General features: G+C 48.8%; 1 protein-coding gene across 1 annotated transcript in view; it reads right to left on the minus strand.

Moving 5' to 3' along the window:
- The window catches only part of Fgfr2 (fibroblast growth factor receptor 2), a 97,731-nt gene that overhangs the window by 3,138 nt on the left and 73,775 nt on the right, over positions 1-20,818 (minus strand). Inside the window, exons 8-14 of the mRNA XM_076834305.1 lie at positions 17,007-17,158; positions 14,023-14,144; positions 12,587-12,697; positions 10,893-11,083; positions 3,811-3,933; positions 3,200-3,270; positions 1,269-1,406 (exon numbers count right to left, since the gene is read on the minus strand). Coding sequence (XP_076690420.1) covers positions 1,269-1,406; positions 3,200-3,270; positions 3,811-3,933; positions 10,893-11,083; positions 12,587-12,697; positions 14,023-14,144; positions 17,007-17,158 — 908 coding nt within the window. The remainder of the gene's footprint in view (positions 1-1,268; positions 1,407-3,199; positions 3,271-3,810; positions 3,934-10,892; positions 11,084-12,586; positions 12,698-14,022; positions 14,145-17,006; positions 17,159-20,818) is intronic.

The following is a 20,818-nucleotide window of genomic DNA, read 5'->3' on the forward strand; positions in this document are numbered from 1 at the left end:
TCCAAGCCAATCAGTGAGGAGGGAGTCGGTCACTATTCAAGGACCCAGTGCTTGCTTCCTCCGAAAGGCACTTGGACTTACAAAAATATCGCTTCACCCAGTATGTCCTAGGAAGACATCTAGCTAGGCACCCCTGTGACGTCGCCACGGCCTCTCGATTTCAAGGCCCTTCTGGAGGTCTCTAGCCTTCCGCCCTGAACACGCTGCTGAATACACTTTGGGTTTTGTTTTAAAGATTCCAATTGACAAAGGTTCCTCAGTTTAAAACAAAATAAAGTGTGAAAACCACAACTTTCAGCTAAGGGTTTCAGGGGCCGATCTGCCCCGATGGGCTGCACGCTGACTTCCTGATTAACTCTCGCAGAGACCAACGTTCCTGGCCTTATCTTGATGGGGAGTTTCAACAGACCCTCTGCATTAGGAAAAGCAAGAGGAACGACAAGGAGCACAATAAATGCCTTTATATAATACGCTATAAAATGTGGTCATTCATCAGATGCCCACTGTACACCTAAAAGCACTCATGGGATTACTGACATTAAATCCCCGTGAAAAGACGCACAATGGAGCGCAGTCTCTGGGACAATCGCTGCTCTTAGTTCACCCCAGGGCTAGAGGGGGGGACAGCCTCCTTTTCCCAGTGCCACTTCTATTGCACAAGGCACACGTCGCTGACACAATGTAACTCCACTTACAGTGCAAGGTGGATTTTTTCTAGAAATCAGCTACTGGTTTTATGGTCAGATGCGGTACCCTGAGGATTTTTAGTTCTCTGCGCTAAGATATGAGTGAAACATGGGTTTGCAGACACTAGCTATCGGCTCTGAGCAAGTGTGGTTAATGTCAATCTGCAGTGGCGGCTGTCAGGGGTCAAAGGTGCTTCAGAAACACCCACTCTGTCCACTTGCCACACTGGGGCTGGCAAAAGCACCTCGGCTTTGTGAGGGTGGCCCCATGGCTTCCTACCTCCCTACCTGACCCGGGCACCTTCCTGTCCCTGAGGCACAGGAGGCACCCCGGGAAGATCACTCTAGCTGGCTCTGCGCTCGCCCAGGCCGCCGCCTGCCTTCTGGGCACCGCAGCAGGCTACTCTTTCTTTTGGACAAGGTGTGGTGGCCGGAGTAGCTATCTCAGCTCTGGGACTGAGCACGGACACCTTCAGCAACTCTTCTCAGAGCATCTTTAGAGAATCGGGGCTTTAGGAAACGGAGGTGACTCAGAAGGGTGGTTGTTGTGGCAGCAGGCCTGGCGGGGAGAAATGGCCTTACAGCTCATTGGTGCAGTTGGCTGGCTTATCCATCCTGTGTCCTTCCTTCAGCAGCTTAAAAAGTTCCTCCACGGGAATCCCTGGGTAGGGCGAGCCCCCTAAGGTGAAGATCTCCCACATTAACACCCCGAAGGACCAGCTGCAAAGAAAAGAGAAAACACAGCATGACTGACCATCCAAACGGCAGGAAAAAAATGAAACCCCTGCCCACTTCTTGCATTCACAGATCAACGAGCCCTCTTGCCATTCATCCCACGTGCCCCTTCCTGCTCCAAGGAGGCTCCTTGGACAGGGAGGGCTGGGGTACTCTTGATGGAATTTTCCGTTGCTCTTAAAAGTTCTTGGTCTCAAACATGGCACTAGAGACACAGGATCTCCACTCCTAAACTCCAAAGGTCTCTGCTCCTCTCACTCTTCCTGGTGTGCCTGACACAAGGACTGTGATTCAGCAGTACCAGCAGCTGACACAGTAAGACCAGCAAGACTGTTCTGAGAATGGCTGGCAGAGTGCCCGCAGCAGACGCTCTGTGACTTACTAAGATGGCGCAGGAGTCGGTGCAGGGCCAGGGTCAGGATGGGAGAATGCTGTGCCCACCTGAGTTTCACCAGGATACTCCACAGGGCACCATTCCCACAGGCTTCTTAGAGACCTGCATTGGATTTTTTTTTTTTTTTTTTTTTTTTTTGAGCCTAGTTCAGGGGACTCAATCCCCGGGGCAATCAAGCAGAGAACCACAGGTTTAACCTGTGTCATCGAAGCTCTGGAAACTGTCCTTACTGACTCTCTGCTGGTCGGGTTTGGGAATGAAACTGTTGCTGGCTTTCTATGGGGCAGAAACAGAAGCATGATGTAGGCAGAAGGAGCCACTGGGCTTCAGTTTGCTGGCACAAAGGGGAATTAGGACCCTCCCTGACGGAGTTGCCGAGAGGGCCAACCCTGCCGGAAGAGTCCAGGCCTACCCCAGGAATCCTGTTCACAGGAAAACAGACCAAATGACTTTAAAACAAACAAACAAACAAAAAAAAAAAAAAACAGGCCAGGCGTGGTGGTGAACGCCTGTAATCCCAGAGGCTCAGGAGGCTGAGGCAGGAGGATCTCGAGTTCAAAGCCAGCCTCAGCAAAAGCGAGGTGCTAAGCAACTCAGTGAGACCCTGTCTCTAAATAAAATACAAAATAGGCCTGGGGATGTGGCTTGGTGGCCAAGTGCCCCTGAGTTCAATCCTCAGTGCCAAAAATAAATAAATAAATAAAATAAAAATACAACTTTTTCCTTTGGAATAATTATAGACTCCCAGAAACTTGCGAAAAATAGTCCCTTTCACCCAGCTTCTCCCAAAGGTAGCAAGATCTTTCAACTGAATTTCCAAAATCTAAAAAATCAGTTGGAGCCTGATCCTAACTGCATTTTTAAGTGCATAACAGAAACATTATGTAATTTCTACTATATTTCTAAAAGAGACTAAGACCAGACCAGATTTTTTAAGAGTCATCCCAGTGAGCAGCCAAGGTGGAGATCATCTGAGCCGACTTTGCCTCACTCAAGTGTCCCCCAAGGACAAACCTGGGTGGGGAGCACACAAGCCCCCTGAGCAGGGAGGGTGCAGGTACTATTTTAAGGGACGAAAGAGAGTGGCAGCTGCGGATTGGATTGGCAGTCTGCACAGCAGCTCTACAGGTGCACATCCCTGGGGGCGTGGGAGGGTCACCTCGCTCCAGCAAGGGGAGGTGGGCGATTTCACCTCCTGTGCTCTTCGAAGGTGGCAGACTAGTAACAGAGCCCTGGCTACCAGCCTACTACAACATCTGCGCTCTCTGAGGCCTTCCATGAATGTGTGCAATGTAGTGGCCACCAAAGGATGAAGACAGAGGAAGAACATGCCCTGTTCCTGTGACCGACCCCACGAAATAGCCAGAGAACAGAGGTCACTTACACGTCACTCTGGTGTGTGTACACTCTGTCAAAAAGGGCTTCGGGAGCCATCCACTTGACAGGAAGCCGCCCCTGCGAGGGTGGGAGAAAATGTACAAACCCACAGATTAAAACTATGGCAGCAGGCTGGACGGGCTGCACTGTAGCCAGGAGGTGGAACCTAATGGTTTCCCTGGGTCGGGGTCAGTTGTCAGGACAGAGACAAGCTCCAACTAGGACCGGACGTAACATGTCAGCTTTGGGTGCGGCAATAACCTGCCATCTCCTTGGATTCTCAGTACCTTTTATCCCCTGCACAGACACACCCTGGCCAGGTCCTAGACAAAAATTAACCCCGTAACTTCCAGGCTCTGTTCTGTGCTATGAAAGTTCTCGACAGACAAGAGTCATGTTAAACGCCTGGAGGCTCCTGCTTACTCAGGATAAAAGGACGTTTGGCGTTGACTAAGATCATCCTGAATTATTGCCTGAATGTGCTTATTGAGAGTTTGTGAAGAGTATGGCCAACAAATAGGAATGAGGGGCGGAGGAAGCTCCTTCTAGCTCCAAACGCCAGGAACCTGGAACCCTCTGTGCCCCCCGCCCCCTCTCCCGCTGACCACCTAGACTCACATTCGTGGTCTTCTTGTAATAGTCTATATTGTTGATGTCTCTGGCCAGTCCAAAGTCTGCTATTTTCATCACATTGTTTTCTGTTACCAATACGTTTCTGGCTGCTAAATCCCGATGAATGCACTGAAATCAAGAAAGAACGAATTTCAAAATGCTTCAAAGAAGCAAAAGAAAATATAGGCTCATTTCTTAAAATGCGGACAGAACATACATTTCAAGTCAAAACCTGGTCGTTCCGTCTTCCAAAGATGAAGCTGGTCAGCTGAGACCACCCAAGAGCCCCCAACACGACTCTGATATTTATTTTCTAATTGTGAATAAGTAACTAAGCCAAGGCCCTGGTCATTTCAAGACCACGCCCTTTCACCGGTAGCCCCGACGCACCAGGGTCCTCCTTCCAGCACACAGAATGGCACTGGAGTGTCCACACCTGCCATCCCAACACCTGATCCTTAAACCCACTTTCAGAAGGGCCGCTTCAACCCAGCATCAATCTTTACCTCCTGGTCCCTTCTCTGACGCTCTGACCTGATACAACTCTGGTCTCAGAAGGTTTGCAATTACAACTTTGGTATTCCCTTTCCACAGATGACGTGTTTCCCACTCCTCCTAAAGAGGATGAATCAGCTCTCCACTGCTAGATCCAGCGGCCCTTGAACCCCCCAAGTTCTTCCTCTCTACAGCTTCGGACACTGCTGACCGCTTGCTCGTTTTTGAAAACTGTCCTTCCCTAAGCCCCACTCTCCGTCCCCTTGCTCTTGGCTCATTCTCTTTCTCTCCTGGACACTCTCTGACTCTGTGGTTGGCTCACCTTTTCCTCTGTCCATCAAAAGTAGAGAAAGTGCCCCATTGCGTCTGTGCATCTCTATCTACCCTCACAGTGTCAGATCCTAGATGATGTATAAAAATGGTCACAAATTCCCGTCTCCAATCCGACCTCTCCCGAGACCCATGTTCTCATTTTCAATGTCACTGTGGGACATTTCCACAGCGGTGCCCCCTTGATGCATCAAGGTTCAAGTTTCTACTCCCCTGATTCTTATTCCTTTTGTCTCTCTCAATCAGGAAGGGACACACCAGCATCCTTTACACCCAAGTCCTGTTGATTCCAACTCTGAAGTGCCTCTCCAGTTTGCCACCTTACTGCTGACCCCTCAGTGCAGGCTGTGGTCATTGCCTGCCCCCTGTGGATTGCCACACTGCCTGTTCTCCATGCTTCAAACTCAGCCGACTCATCTCCCTCCCTTCCCTATGTTTTAGACGCAGACAGTTGTGCCCCTGAGTGGTATGTGTCACAGCATTCCCCGTCTATCCAGTCCTGTCTGTCAGAACACCTGGCCCACATAGGGACGCAGGCTGTGGCTACAGGGCTTGCCAGGGGAACTGACAGTGAGGGCTGATGCTTCCTGGGAGTCCCTCTGGTCTCAGAATGGCCTAGCTATTCTAACTTCTGTGTTTCCTTCCTACAAATGAAATGCCCTTGGTAGCTGGAGTTTTACCTGCACTCTAACATACCACGATTTCATCACAGAACATGATAATTAGGGTCCCGAATCATCACCCTATAATTTTGGTAGAGGTAAGGCACAAAGAAGCAAGTCAACAATACCATCAAATGCCTTTATACAGGTTACCAATAAAGGGTGACTGTCACATGACGCCGAGAGTCTGACCAATCCACTGGACATGGCTGCCAGGGGGCCAGACTTAGACGGGCACTTAAAAAAGAGCCAAACCACTTTGGAAATAGGAATTAAGAATTATTTTACTCTGTTCACACCCCCAGCTAGTCCTTGTGTTTACTTGCTTCCGTGGAACAGCTGAGTTCAGAAATGGGGAAGCAGGAAAGCCACCAAGTCTGTACGTCCCCGGCCAGACAGGAGCAGGGAACGTGAGCACTCCCAGAGCTGCCTGCAGATCCGCGTGGCTGGGGCCGCCTTCCTGGTCTGGAGGCCTCTTCAAATTGAACTTCCAAGCCCCGGGCCAAACTCTCCCGGTGGTACGCTGCCTCCAACACGTGCTGTGAGTTTGGCAAGCCGTGTGGTCAGGAGAATCCAGCTTCCCCTGCACTGGGCCCCGACCACACATCAGGGCTCGACTGGGAAGAGACGCTGCCTAGGGCTACTGCCACCACCTTGTCCAGCTCGGACACCCCCTTCCTGGGGAGCCCGGACACACCAAAGGTCCCGCCAGGCTGAACAGAAGACTTGGAGCCAGAGCCAGAAAAGGGAAAATAATTTAAAGCAAGCCAGATCCCATCATTCACAGAAATCTGAGTTGTTCTCCAGCCCAAAGAGCTGACTATTTATATAATTAGGGCCCGAGACAGTTTGGCATTCCCCTTTCCTACAGGAGAAGGGTCACTCAGGAAGGAAAGCTAACGCCCCCAGGACACCTCTGAGATGGGATGATGGGCCTGCTTAATAGGAAAATCCAACCCGCTCGGGTTTAACACTCTGGAAGCTAAACTGGATGTGCAATTTGGTTACAAAAGAAAATATGTGCTTTGAACTGAAAATAGCAAGGAGTTTATAAACTGTGTAAGGCCAAACCCCCCCTTACGAACTGCACCCTGTTACCACATGCACCCTAGTGGTGCTTTACTTGCAGACTCCCTCTGCACCCCCACCCAGATCTGCAAAGTCCCCCAAAAGATGGGGTGCTGAAGCAATGCAGCACCATCCAGAGCTTTGGGGGAATGACTGGATCACAGGGCTCTGACTTCATCAATGGATACATCCATTGGATGCATTAAGAGAATCTAAATGGACTCCTGGTGGGACCACCATGATGGTCAGCCTCACCTTAGGTCCAGAGCAATGCAGCCGCCAATCATGAGCTGAAGCCTCAGTTACCTTGAGCCAATAAACCTTGTTTCCTCTAAGTTGTTTTTGTCACAGTGCAGAAAGGCCAACACACCTGCACACTCCCCACACCACTGACAGCTGCGTGAAGCCAGGCACTGTGTGTGACCTCAGTATTCCCAGCACAGAGCACAGAGCCTGGCCAGGGAATGGTCTGCTGAGCTGCCCTCCGTCCTTCCTTCCAGGGAGTGGGTCTCTAACAAGGCCATCTCTTGGCTGTGAGTGGGAGGCTGTGGGTAGGTAGGCAGGATAGGACCCTTCCCCTACTTCCTCATTCTCCACCGTCAGGAATGAACCTTCTGGGTCTGGAAACAGGCGATACCTAAGGGGAGCATTCTTTTTTTTTTTTTTTTTTTTAATATATTTATTTTTTAAAATGTGTTCTACTTAGTTGTTCATGACAGTGGAATGCATTTCAATTCATTGTACACAAATGGAGCACAACATCTCAATTCTCTGGTTGTACATAATGTAGAGACGCATTATTTTGTGCCATCATACATGTACCTAGGGTAATGACGTCCATCTCATTCCACCATCTTTCTTACCCAAGGGGAACATTCTTAACATCTTCATCTCCCACCCTTCCCATCTATTCCAATGTCTTTAACTACAGGCAGCCCTGGGCCAGGGACTTTGGACCCATGCAATGCCCCAAGGAAACATTATGGTCCCTTTGACTCTGGGTTCTTCTGAAAAATCAAGGAGTGAGCTCACCAGGTTACTAACTAAAGCCCTAGAACAGGGACTCTCCTTGGTCCTGCTTGAGTCCAGAGAGAGGTAGAGACTGCCTGAGAGCCGGGCCCGGCTGGGTAGAGGACCAGAGGACTTAGCTCCAGGACCAGCCACGTTACCCTGGGGGCCTACAGGTCTCACCTCATAAGAAAGGACAGCGATTCTGCCATGCTTGGGATCAGAGCCTTCCTTCCTGTCACTTTCCAACAGTCCTCAGCACCCTTACTTATAAAACTGGGGTCTTAGTCCCACCAATCGCAAATTGTTCCAAGGCTTAGTTACGTAGGATCCTGTCAGCCAGGTGCTTGACCCCGTGCCTGACCAATGGTGGGCTCTCAAAAGGTAGTCACTGATGAGTCACAACAGCAGCTACGGCCATCCGAGGAATCCACCCTCCCACTGTCGTCCTAAAATGTTCTCACGCGTTTTAAAATGTCTGCACGTTTTGCAAAGTTCATTTGACTCCTAGTTCGAGACGGTTCACAGCCCACCTCTCCCCCTTCCTGAAGCCCTCCTTTGGGGCCTCTGCTTCCCCCTTGAACCTCAGTCAGGGCCTGCTCAGCCTCCACTGCCTCCTGAGCTTTTCACCCATCTTGGGATTTGAGTTTTCCCAGGGTCCCACTCCAGGCCTCTCGTCTTCCTCTTCTAGGTTTCCCTCTAGGTAACTGATTTGCTACCACAGCTTGAAACCACCTTCCTCCGCAGCCTTCCAGTTGCCTGCCCAGTCCGTGGGTCTGCATCTGCGGCATGTTGGGCACCTCCCTTTGAATGGCTCTGGGATTCCTGAGTTCTAAGTTTTCCACCAAAACCCATCCTTGCCCTGCCTCCCAATTCCCAAGTCTTCTTCACCTTGGAAAGCTGGACCACGTCCAGTTTCTCAAGCTGGACGTCAGAAGCCATCCTTGGCTACTCCTCTCCCCAGACCTAATCAAGTCACTAACTATCCTCACAGCACAATAAGTCTGAATTCACACTAGCAACTTCGGTCCGTGTCTTGGGCCCCACTAAGCCCTGGCCCACACCTACCGGCACCTTCCACAGGACTGCATCTGCCATGCAGGCATCAGGAAGAGCCATCTGTAAAGCACACTCCTGGCCTGTTACTCTCCCTTAATGTTTCTGGCCCCTTGCATGGGGCCTTAAGGTCCTGAATGAATGGGGTCTTATCACACTGTTCGCATTCAGGGTTTTTCTGTTGTTGTTTACATTCTAATTTTTATTTTCACGTTAATTGGAAATCACTCATGGGTCCCGCTGCAAGAGGTCAAGGGCTATGTCCATTCTGACTAGAGCTTGAGGCTTCCAGGGAGGCCTGTTGAGTTGAAGGACGGAATAAAATGCTGAGGCCAGTTCTCCCACCATTTTGTATGAGCAGTAGCGCCCTGTGCCTCTCCCATCTCCCACCTAGGGACAGCTGGGAAAGACCAGGCCACAAGTGACCAGGCTGCCTCCAGCTAGACTGTGCCCCCAGTGTTCTATCTGAAATACTGCAAATATTTCAGAAAAGGTGAAATAGTGCAATGGATAACCAGGGTCACCAAACTTGCTTATTATTCTTGCCTGCTTGCCTTCTCTCTTTGTATTCAGCACGTGCACGCAGGTGTGTGCACGCGCACACACACACACACACACACATATGCACTCTTACTTTATGGCTCAGCTCTTTTAAAGTTGTAAGTATCATTAACGCTTCACACCTAAATTCTTCAGCATTTACAGGGTGAACATACCTAATTCGAAAATCTAAAATCCAAAACATTTTGAGTACTAACATGACACAGGTGAAAAATTCCATACTATAAAACTTGGTCTTATGCACAAAATTAATAAAAATGTTGTGCAACGATACCCTCAGGCTCTTATGGGCATTTTGTGTTTAGATTTGGGTCTTTCCTTCAAGATACCATTAGGTGTATGGAAATATTCCATACATGGAAATCAGAAGCCATCCCTGGCTACTCCTCTAACGTCTCAAACACTTATTTTGGACACGAGCCACTTGACCTGTGTCTCCCACCTTAACAAAGTTGCACTGTTGCCCCAAATTCAGCTTTGACACAGTAACGTTACCTAAGACACAGGCCGAGCTCAAGTTTAATTGTGCACAATGTCCTTTGTAAAAGCTGGCCCCACCTCCCACCCCAGAGGAACCTGCCCAAGTCCACTCTCATACCTGGCTGCCATCTCTTTAGCCTCCTTTACTCTGGAATGATCTCCCTGGCACTTTTTGTCTCTTGTGACATTGACACTTTGAAGCCATGTCTTTTCAAATGCCAGCATCCCGGATCTGTTTCCCGATGCCCAAGACGTTCTGATTGGCAAACTCCCCTGCTTACATGCCATGCAAAATCACAGGACTCAAAACCATTTCAGTTAGTTTCCCCAAACCTATATACTAAGAGATTTTATAGGGAGAAATCTGGAAAAGTTTTGAGCTCTGAATTTTCTGGAAAATTTTTTAAAAACTTAAAATATTTTTTAAAAATCAAAACAAAACAATGTCAATAAAACACAAAACAAAGACAGAACCCCCAGGACCCAGGGCAGAGACCAGGGCTGCAGCACGGCTGCCCCTCTCGTCCACTTCATGCATCAGACTCACAAGGCCCCTGTGGGGATCCAGGTTTGTGACCATCCAAGCAGCCCAGGCCCCCAGGTGACAGAGGTCCACACCCACCAGACCTCAGCTTTCTGGGTTACCCAGAAAGTTCCTGATGCTACACCACATTTCCCAACAGAGAGGAGTGGAGCTCATGTTGCCTGAGGAGGGGGTCTCTGCACCCCTCCCTGAATGTGGGCTGAGGAAGGGTGTCATAGGTCCCCTGAAATGCCCCCAAGCACATCTGGGTACCTGCTTAACTGCTTCCAGAATAACTCACATGCTTCAAGTTCCTTTCAAAGTGGCATGCTTGGAATGCCAGCGATTTACCTCGGGGGACCTGGCCAACTTCTGACCACAGAGGGTCACTCACCAAAGAAGCCAAAATGCACTCAGATGTCCAGGATTCTGTGTTACTAAAATACCCTTTCACTTGATCTCTCTTCTTAGCATACTTAAGGCCACATCAAACTCAAAATCCTAAACACATCACCCAAAGTCCATGTCCCCACACTCAGTAACTACAAAACAAATGAAGCCCAAACAAAGTAAAACAAAAAGTCCCACATCAGGATGACAGGGAACACCCCTGGGCCAGTCACCCTCCACGGGGGGCACTGAATTCCCAAGAGCACCAAACCCAGCCCCATCTCAGAGAAGAGACGTCTTTCCTGCTCCTCTCTGCAGCGTCCCCACGAGTTTATGAGGCTGCTTTGCTCTTTGGAGTTCGTTAAACTCGAATGTGCACAAGGCCATAAATACTCTCCAGCCTGCACGAGACATGCGAGGGCATGATCTAGAGAGTGAGCACAGCCCACCGCCCAGCGCTTCAAAGGCACTTTTTATTGGCATTCCCCTGGCCGAGAGGAAGGGGAAGGACTCACTTTTTGGGAAGCCAAGTACTCCATGCCTCTGGCCAGCTGGTAGGTGCAGGACACCAGGTCCTTGAAGGTCATCTGCTCCTCGGGCACACGGTTGATGTCATAGGAGTACTCCATGCCGGGCGGCCTGCGGGCTCGGAGGTACTCCCGGAGGTTGCCTTTCGAAGCGTACTCGACTATGACATAGAGTGGCCCTGTTGACAGAGAGGACACGCTTCCTGAGGCAGCGGGCCAGGATCTGCCCTGGGGCCACTCAGCAAAGGGCCTTTAGTTACTGCGCCCAACGTGGCACCGCCATGTTGCCTTATGGCTTCTGCGGTACTGAGGATGGAGACCCAGGTGCTGGGTAAGGACTCTACCACTGAGCCACACGGCCAAGCATGGGTGGTTTTATTTTTTTGTTTGTTTGGTTTTTTTTAAGTTTTTACATGCAGAAAAGCACACATGAAAATAGAACACCTGTGTTCTAATCTCTTCAAACGAGAATCAACATTGGGTGGTGACACTGGGTGGTGACATCTCCAAAAGCCTTAAAGAAATGAAGCAGAGAGGTGGTGCCCTCCCTATCATGGAGGGCAGTGGCTCTCATAAATCTGCTCCCTCTACTATTTACTTCCAATTCCTCTTAGCTACTCTACGTACATCTAGTGTTGATAAAATGTATGTATTATTTTTAGTCACAGAAAGGAGCAATAAAGAGAACTTTGCTACATTTCCACTGATACATTCTCTTGGGGAGGCTACATGTCACCGATACGTCATTCTCATCCGCCCAAGCTGATCCCTCCTTTCCACAGCAGCACAGCATGCTGTTCCATCTCCCATACCACCCTTCCTCTGCTTCTCTGTACTGGTGGGCATTTAGGTTGCTGTGTCCACCATAACTGAGTGGGCAAGGAACATGGCTGTGTGTCTCCTCCTACAGGTTGCCATACTTCTCCATGGCACAGACTGGAAGGTCAGCAAACCAGAGCCTGCAGGCCAAAGCTTGCCCATTGCCTGTCTGGGTCACTGACTTTCATTGACACACAACCAGGTCCATGCATTTCTGGACTAAGGCTGCTCCCCCAGTACAATGGCAGTGACATGTGGTTTCAACAGAGACCACAAGGTCCACAAGACTCTAAAATATCTCCAACTGACCTTACGGAAATAAGTTGCCAATGTCGACCTAAAGGAAAATGATCAAGACAAATGTGCATTTTCAAGTTTATCGATCATTGTCAAATTGGTTCCCAAAGCGCCAGCAGATGTTCAGCAGCATCAGCCAGGGAATCCCTCCGTGGAGGAAGAGGCACCCCTTCATACTGCTCTCCTCTTTCCTTCAGAGCCCACTATCTGTAGCTGACAGCAGGATGGGGCTCCTCAACTCCCACTGCAAGGGAAGAACTTCTCAACCAAACACAGGGTCTCATGTTCACACTCACAAAAACATAAGGAGATTGCCCTTTCCAAAATGGCCTCCGGATCATGACCTAGAGACAGCAGGACCTGACACCCGCCTGTCCCCAGTCCCCAGGCACAGAGCCCCCTTTGTGTCCCTGCCTGGGAACATCTTACAAAGGGTATTTTAAGGAAAACTATAAACATGCACATGAGGCACCCCAGGAGCAGGATCCAGAAGCTCAACTGCTTCTAGAAAGATGCCAGCTCTCATCTGTGGGCTGAACATCTGGAATCATTTTCCCTCTACTCACCGTCCTGTGTGCAAGCTCCAAGAAGGTTAATGATATTTTTGTGTTTTCCAATCATCTTCATCATCTCCATCTCTGACACCAGATCAGAAAGGTCCTTTTCCGTGGCATCATCTATGAATAGTAGGTGACCACCCATCAGACATTTCCTCTGATTTGAGGGCTGTCGCTGTTAGTGGCCAAACTCTTGGTTGAAACTGAATCACAGAACCAAGAAAGACTTCCCCAATCATCTCCCTCATTTTATCAGCAAAGGAACAAAGGCCCAGACAAGAGTGCCCTGTTCAGAGTCAAAGGGTTCTTTGGGGGTCACTAGCAAACAGTCAGGATTAAAACAAGGCATGTGACCCTAAGCCCAAGTCTTCTGAAGCAAACATCACAGACATGAGAGTGTTTCTCTCTACGGTGAGCCATCCCCTCCTCTGTCATACATAAGGAATCTTAGAAACACTACAGATTTTCTCCAGAGCAAGAATTCCTAACGCAACCCCAGTGGCCCTTGGAACACCCAAAGTTGGCTCAGGAGGCTCCCCACAACTGTGTGTGTAAACTGTGTGCAGCATCCTGGCGGGCCAATGGCCATGGCTCCCATTGGCTACTCAAAGTGGCTCCAGTTCCCATCTTAAAAAAACCTCCAGCAAGAACAGCAAATCCTGCAGCCCAAGGACAGACCTCTCTGCTTGGAAACCACAGAAACACCTGGCTTTGGACCTCCTTTCCGACATCCCTACAATAGGATTTATAATGTGACCGTTCCCTATAACCCTTCTCATAAAAGACCAGCTCAGGAGCATAAGTTAATGGTTAAAAGTTCTTCCAGCTCCCGTGGAGCAGCTCAGAGGGTTGGTGCACGCTTCAGGTTCCCACGAGTGACAGCAACTGGACGCTTATGTCTTGGCTGCTGTCCCCACGACCCGGGTCTCTGCAACAACCCCGATTCTGTTAGATCCTTTGTAGCTTCTAAGTGACTTCCCCCGATGGAAGTCATCTCCGCTCCTCTCCTTGCAAAAAAAGAAGGTGTCCTACTCCCTGAGCCTCTAGTTCCCTCTTACAATGTCAGTTTCTCTGTTTGGAGGCTTGAGTTTGAGTCCTGAAGCCAGTGGGCCAACCCCCATCTAAATCCATCGACTAGGAGTGGATACTTTCTAAGCCCATAAAAACACAGAGCGGGTGAAGAATCCCAGTCACCTGCAGGAAGCCCCAGGACAACTCAACCTGGACGGCCACCACTTGCTAACAGAGGGGGCTTTTCTTTCTTGGTAAGTACACATGGCTCAAGATAAATAGTCTGTCCAAGACGCTGATTTATCTTGAAAACTCCTCAACCTCTAGGTCAACTATGTGCCCTCTGACCCCTGCCATGACAGAGTTCACATGCCACAAAAGGGGCATTCTTGATAAGACCCTCTGCGCCCCGCCCCCGCCGCCTCCCCACTCACCTTTCAGCATCTTCACTGCCACGGTGACCGCCTCCTTGGGCTTGTCTTTGTCGATGCCCACTGCTTCAGCCATGACCACTTGCCCAAAGCAACCTTCCCCCAGGGGTTTGCCCAGCGTCAGCCTAAATGTGTAAATAGGGGATTAGCACACGGCATCTGGTGGAGGGGCGCAGCGAGGGAGATGCCAGAACTAAATATAACAATCTTTCAGCAGCTTGCAAAAGCATGGCGCATTTATCATATGGAACTAATGAGACTTAGGGTACACACGCGCTGGGGTATTTTCTTAGTGACGTTTCAGAGAACGTCAATTACTGGTGGCACAGCTATTCGGTTTCACATTTGTATTCTCAATTTCTTTTCTTTATGAAAGGAAGGCCCCCTTGCTAGGGAGCTGGTCAGTGCCCCTCTCCCCCACCACCAAGGGCCAACAACGAGGTGCTTCAGATCTTGAGCCAATTAAACATTTGTAATTTAGAATGTCCCAAAGAAAAATGTTAAGGTTGTTCTTATTTTTTTTTTTTTTTTGTCCCTGTAAAGTGGCAGCTTTAAAAAAAAAAAAAAAAAAAAATCACTATTATTCAAATACCAGTGGATTTTATGGTCACATTCCTTGCCAAGTTACAGGATCTGAATCTTAAACGTGCTTCAAGGAATCTTTAATTTCTCACTAAGGGAAGAAGAAATTCTAGAAAATGGAGAGCATACTTTTTTGACATAAGTTTAGATAGAGATCCTTATGACGACCTGAAATTAATCCTGAAAACTCCTCACCTCTAGGTCAACTATGTGCAAAGGAAGAAATTGCAAAGTGAGCCTCACAAGTCACATTTTTAAGCCCAGAAGCTCAGTGCCCATTTCATGAAGGGCCACATATCACCCTTGGACATTCCAGAAACTAGCAAAATGCAGTCTTTGGAATGCTTCTGAATGCTTCTTAAGCCTAACAGCAAAATACTGAGCTGCCATTAGTAAACGGTATTTACGGTAAGTAAGTACACAATGGTTTACAAAAGTTCAGCAAAAAAAAAAAACGACAACAACAAAAAAAAAAAACCTGAGGGCAGCATATGCTATGCTGAGGTCATCCTGTTTCCATTCAGAGCTAAAATTAAATTTAACATCTTGGCAGAAAATAAACATTTGCATTGGAAAAATGGCTAATTTATGTCCTACTGCCCTGCTACTACAAGCATAACAATCCTCTCTTTGTATAAATTCTGCCTCCGATCTAATAAACTGCTTCTAAATAGCCTTCATTCATTGGAAATCAGCTCCACCTACATTTGGGCTAAACACTGTTTGGAAATGCACAGTACTCAGATTTTCCACACTTGGGGGACCCCCGGGTGGGAGCTAACAGTGCAGTACAGACTCCTACTGTTGACCATGGTGTCACAGGTGGCAAAAGCTACAGACCTAACCTGAGGCTGCAAAGTTCCTTACCCATGAGCACAACTCCCCAGCTCAGTGCTATACACAGAGGAATGTGTGCGAGAACTAGCTTATTTATATAATCACACACAGCCAGGGGCTGGCAGGGTTCAAGAGAAACACCCTTTCCCCTTTCCACATTCTGCAGGTAAAGAAACCGTTCTTTGTGTTTCCCCTGTGCCTCACCAGTGCACGTCCGACAGCCAAGCCTTGATGAACAGTGTTTTCCCCCCAGTATTCAGAAACTGGAAATTACTTCCATTAATACGCTAATTGAATAATACCTGGACAATTACTTGGTTCTAGCTCATGATATGCATTCATAGCTCTATATTGGCTGTTGGAAAAGGTAAGCAATGTGAAATTGTATAAGTCAAAATCACCAGTGATGCATAAACTTCCTCTCCCTTCCAAAGAGAACTCGTCACAGGATCTCCAGAAAAGCTGATCTTTGTGTTTCCAAATTTGAACATGTATATTAAAGAAGTGCATCTCTAACATAATCTTAGGGAGACAAATGGGGTAATTGCTCATAAGCTCTTTCCAATTTATCTGGAACAGAAAGAGAGTCAGCATTGCACCTTTCACCACTCTAGAGCTGTTGGGACTCCCGTTAGTATTAAGTACCCCAGAGTGAGCAGCCAGTCCTCAGGGAGCTCCCCTTCAGAAGGTGGGGCTGGTGGGGGGGTGGGGATGTCTCTACTAGCAGCCCATGATCTGCCCCACTGGCTCTGTGACTGGCACAACCATCTGCTAAGGGTTTTCAAGGTCGCCAAGATATGAATGGAAATGAAAGGGGCTCCCATGGCCAAGCACTGCGCTCAGTCCTGGGAGCTGTGCACCATGACCCTCATTTTATAGGAACTGACTGGCAGAGTCAGGGTTCAAATTCAGCCCAACAGAGTCTAAAGTACATGGACTTGCTCAAGTGAGACCCAGAGACACACAGCTCCCAGCAATGCCTTCAATAAAGCCCAAATGGCCACCTTTTACTATGGCAACACCTGTATACCATCCTGTGAAGACAATACTATGCACCATAGAAGTCAAATATTAGGTACCATATCTGGGGCTTTTCAGCCCAAAATTACATTAATAAGCATTGAAAACAGCAGCAATGGGTAAAGATCCTAAAGGCAATTTACACTCTAATTTCTCCAAAGAAATAAACCTGAGAACAATCATTTTCCAGTAACCAGAAGGTGGAATGTCAGATCTGTTTTATAGATTGGATCATTCTGCTTTTATTCCATTTGACTGGTTTTGAATTGTCCAGAAATTTTAAAAATGATAACCAGATGCCATCTTGTTTGGGGAAAAAGCCAGAACTTTGTAGCTCTGATTTAAATAAGCTATTTAAAAAAATAAAAAATTTAAAAAAAAAAAATTTCATCTTTTCTCGGAGTTGTTATCTGGAAAGTTAATCTCACTCCTATTGACACCATCAGAGCAAGACCTTTGCAGTCAAGACCTAGATTGACAGCGTCCATCCAGGATTCCCATTCCCATCCAAGTTTCCATTCAGGGATGTGCCTGGCAGAAATACTCACTTATCTCTGGGGAACTCCCATTTTGGGTCCTCTGGCAGCTCGTACTCCGAGACCCCTGCCAGCATTGGGGTGTCGGCGGCCGAGGACAGACGAGTCGTTATCCTCACCAGCGGGGTATTGGAGTTCATGGAGGAGCTGGACTCTGCGGAAACCTGGATCCAAAATGCAAAGACAGATGTAATCCTGGCTCCACCTGGAATGGCGGGAAGGTAGCCGGAACCCAGCCAGAGTATCAATTCTTAGAAAGAAAGCCGGTGGGTCTGGGAAAAGCCGTGAACTAAAATGAAAGCCACTGGACTCTGATTCCTTTGTCCCCCATCGACACAGCACTTGGATCGGGTTTCAAAACAAAATTTTTACCTAAGTCTGATTGAACTATTGTCTCCTTTCTATCCTAATTAAGACAGCTGCTCCACGCAGGCAGACCTCAGTGGCTCGTCATAGCCTCTCTGCCTGCACCCACACCTGTACCTGAGCCCCCAGTAATCAAACTCCTCTTTCTGCTCTTCATTGACCAGTGCTAGGCTCATGAACTTTCTCCAAAACTTGTAGGAAACAAACTTTTCCATTTTTCTTCCACGTCTGGGAATGTAAAGCAGAACATCTCAAAGAAAGAGCTCTAGGACCAGATGTTCCAGTAGCTCCGACTGCCTCTATTCAAGGTCAGCCAAGACCCAGGCACTGGGCCCAGTCAGTCTCCCCAGTCCTTTGGAAACTTGCTGATCCCCAAGCCGTTCGATGAGAATGAGCTGCCTCTGGTCCGCTTCAGCTTCAGAAACCAGTGCACAGGCGAGGCAGAGGATCCAGGGAGAGACACCTTCATTCGGTCATCTGGGAGCAGGTGGGGTTCTTTGCTCATGCACCCAGATCCATTTCCTTCTGTGTCTGATAAGGTGATTATTTCCTAAATCTGTCATCTCCCCTGGCTGGTATCTGTAAAGGAAGACCCACGCAGAGCCCACCTGAAGGCCACCTCTGGGTATGACAACACAATCTCAGATGGTCACGGGCCGCTAGAAGACGCCCTTACTCTATACTAGGAACTAGACTTTGGCCCAAAAGTCAGAATGTGAGGCTAAACATGAGCCACCCAAGCAGCCCACCAAGCCCCTGGCTTCTTATCTTGCGAGGGCTGACAGAATGCCCAGCTACACGGACAGATACCTTGTCAGTAGAACGGGTAACAACAGAGCCCAGATGAACCAATGAGGTTGGTTGGGAGGAACTTTTACATGGTAGATCTTGGACTCTTCTCACAGGGAACCAGAGGACTTGTACTTCCTGCTCTCACCCACTCAGGAAGCATTGTTTCTCTCTTTTTAAACCCAGACTACCCTTAAGGCAGACTAGAAACTCAAGAAGATGCCAAAGAATGAATGGGGCGGGGGGGGGGGGGGTAGTTGAGAAATCAAACTGTTTTCAGTATAAAAATCAAGAAGCTGGCCAATGCTTAACATAGAATTTCAATTCTCTTTTTAAATGCATGTGAAAAACATAAAAAACAAAATGTATATGAGTACATTTCTGAGCCTCCTGAATTGTCTTTTGGGCAGGGGGAGCTGTTGATCAAGTTTACCCTGCAGGAATGATGAGTAATAGTTTACTGATTGTGCCATTTCAAAACTCAGATTTTGTAGGTGAAAGACCCACACCCAAGCATCCAAGATGCAAAGGCAAATGGCAGAACAAGCAGGAAAAGATGAAACGGTAAGTATGGGCTCCTGTGAAACCTACTTGCACTGCCCACTAAGGTCACAGTCCACGCAGGGGCCCTTCCCTGGACACAGCAGGCAATGACTTCCAAGCCCCACCACAGTTCACGTGGAATCCAACCTGGCTATGGTGGGCTGACCCCATCTGCAGGACACATCAGACAGCAGGCACTTTCAGAGATTCTCAAGTTTCCAGTTTCCACTGACCACACAAACATCCTGAGCGTCGTCCACAGAGAAGGGGCTCGGGAAGATGCAGGAATGGGATTGGCCAAGGATGCTTCTCACATCTTTCCTTCTAAACCTAATTCACTCTGTATCCTGGCTGCATGCTGTGCCTGCCAAAGGTACAAAAGGCCCCTGGTGTTTTCAAAAATTAAAAAGATCTTCTGGAAAGTTCCTCCGCATGAACCAGCAAATATCACACCACTTGCTGAAGCGGACACTTGAGCTTGAAGATCACAGGCAAGAAGTCCCAGCCAAACTAGTAAAAGTCGGCCTAGCAATGAGACAATACAGGCCCCGGTGGCCAGGTTCCAGCGGATTCTGCAGCCAGGACGCTCTGCAGGACCACCAGCGTAGACCCTCACCAGGGCACTCCAGAGTTCCCAGAACTGCACTGTTGGGGTGCGCCCTGTGCTGCGATCGATGGAAGACGGGAAAGCGATTGGGAAATCACTGGCAGCCGAGGGCCGATGACGTCAACATCCAGAAAGCACGTGCAGCTTCTACGCCTTGTCCCCAAAACTCACCCCTCTCCTGAGGGAGGCTCAGGGGATAGGATGTGGGGAAAGCAGCCTTCCCACAGTGAGGGTGAGCACACAGGCATTCAAAACGGCTCTGGGGGGATCTAAGAGACTTAGTCACCCTTGCGGGAGAGACCAGGAGTGGGGAGAGGGTAGAAATAGGCCTTACTTCAGAATTTTCTAGACCGTTTGGGTTTTATTGTCACGTATGTATATTTCTTCTATGTTTTAGAAACAGCACTTTTTCTTTAACAAACAGAGCATACATCATCTCTAAAAACGAGAAATGGCAAGATTGACGCTTCTGTTGCTCTCCTCTGCTGCAAGGTCCTCGTCATGACACTGTGTGCACTTCAATGTGGGTACCCCATGGACTGTCCAGGTCGCTCCTACCTCAGGCAGGCCACATCCCCCAACACTGAGGGTCCATACTGCAGGTCCTGCATTAGCCCTGTGAGCTTTGGGAAGCCACGCACCCTTCCCGGCCCGAGTTCCCCGTCACAGTGACCAGGAGGCGTGGCTGAGCTCAGGCCCTCAGCACAAGTTCAGTGATATTTGCTCCCAACCCACAGCATTTTCCCTCAGCACCTTGAACATCAGTTGTATCCAGACCCCAGTGAGTACAGATGGCACCTCTCTGTGGACCACCCAGAGCCTCGGGTTGTTAGAGGTCATTAACTGCACAACCAGGAAGATAGCCAGGTGACAGGAGGGCTGCCTGCAGAACAGGATATGACCTAATGGGCACATTTGAGTTGGGACACACAAGGCCTCTGCTCCCAGCCAGGTGGGATGGGGCTCCAGCAAACGAGAAATGAAGAATCCAGGAGTCAGGGAGAGTCCAGGATGGGAGGGAGATACAGGGTTAACACAGTCCCAGGGACAAACAGGACAGAGAACTCTAACACTCAGTCTGACACTGCTCCACAGCAAACCTCTGACCCCAAGGGAGCCTGCATCCCCCAACTGTGGCACAAGTTCATACACATGTGTTCCTTCCCCCAAACACAGCATCTCCATAAGCCTGTATCGTGAACGCTGTTAAGATGGAAAAGCTAGTCAGGCACAGTGGTGCACACCTGTCATCCCAGCAGCCCAGGAGGCTGAGGCAGGAGGATCGCAGATTCCAAGCCAGCCTCGGCAATTTAGCAAAGCTCTAAGCAACTTAGCGAGTCCCTGCCTCATAATTTAAAGAAAAAAAAAAAAAAAGAAGGTGCGGGGTGGGCCACTGCGAATCTGGCTCAGTTGTTAAGTGCCCCCAGGTTCAATCCCCAGCCCCAAAACGAATCGGAAAGGCTCAAATAAATAATAGAAATGGAAACCTTGACACAGTGTGGTTCTCACTGATATTAAA

This window comes from Callospermophilus lateralis, chromosome 15 (genome assembly GCF_048772815.1).
Source record: "Callospermophilus lateralis isolate mCalLat2 chromosome 15, mCalLat2.hap1, whole genome shotgun sequence".
Lineage (NCBI taxonomy): Eukaryota > Metazoa > Chordata > Mammalia > Rodentia > Sciuridae > Callospermophilus > Callospermophilus lateralis.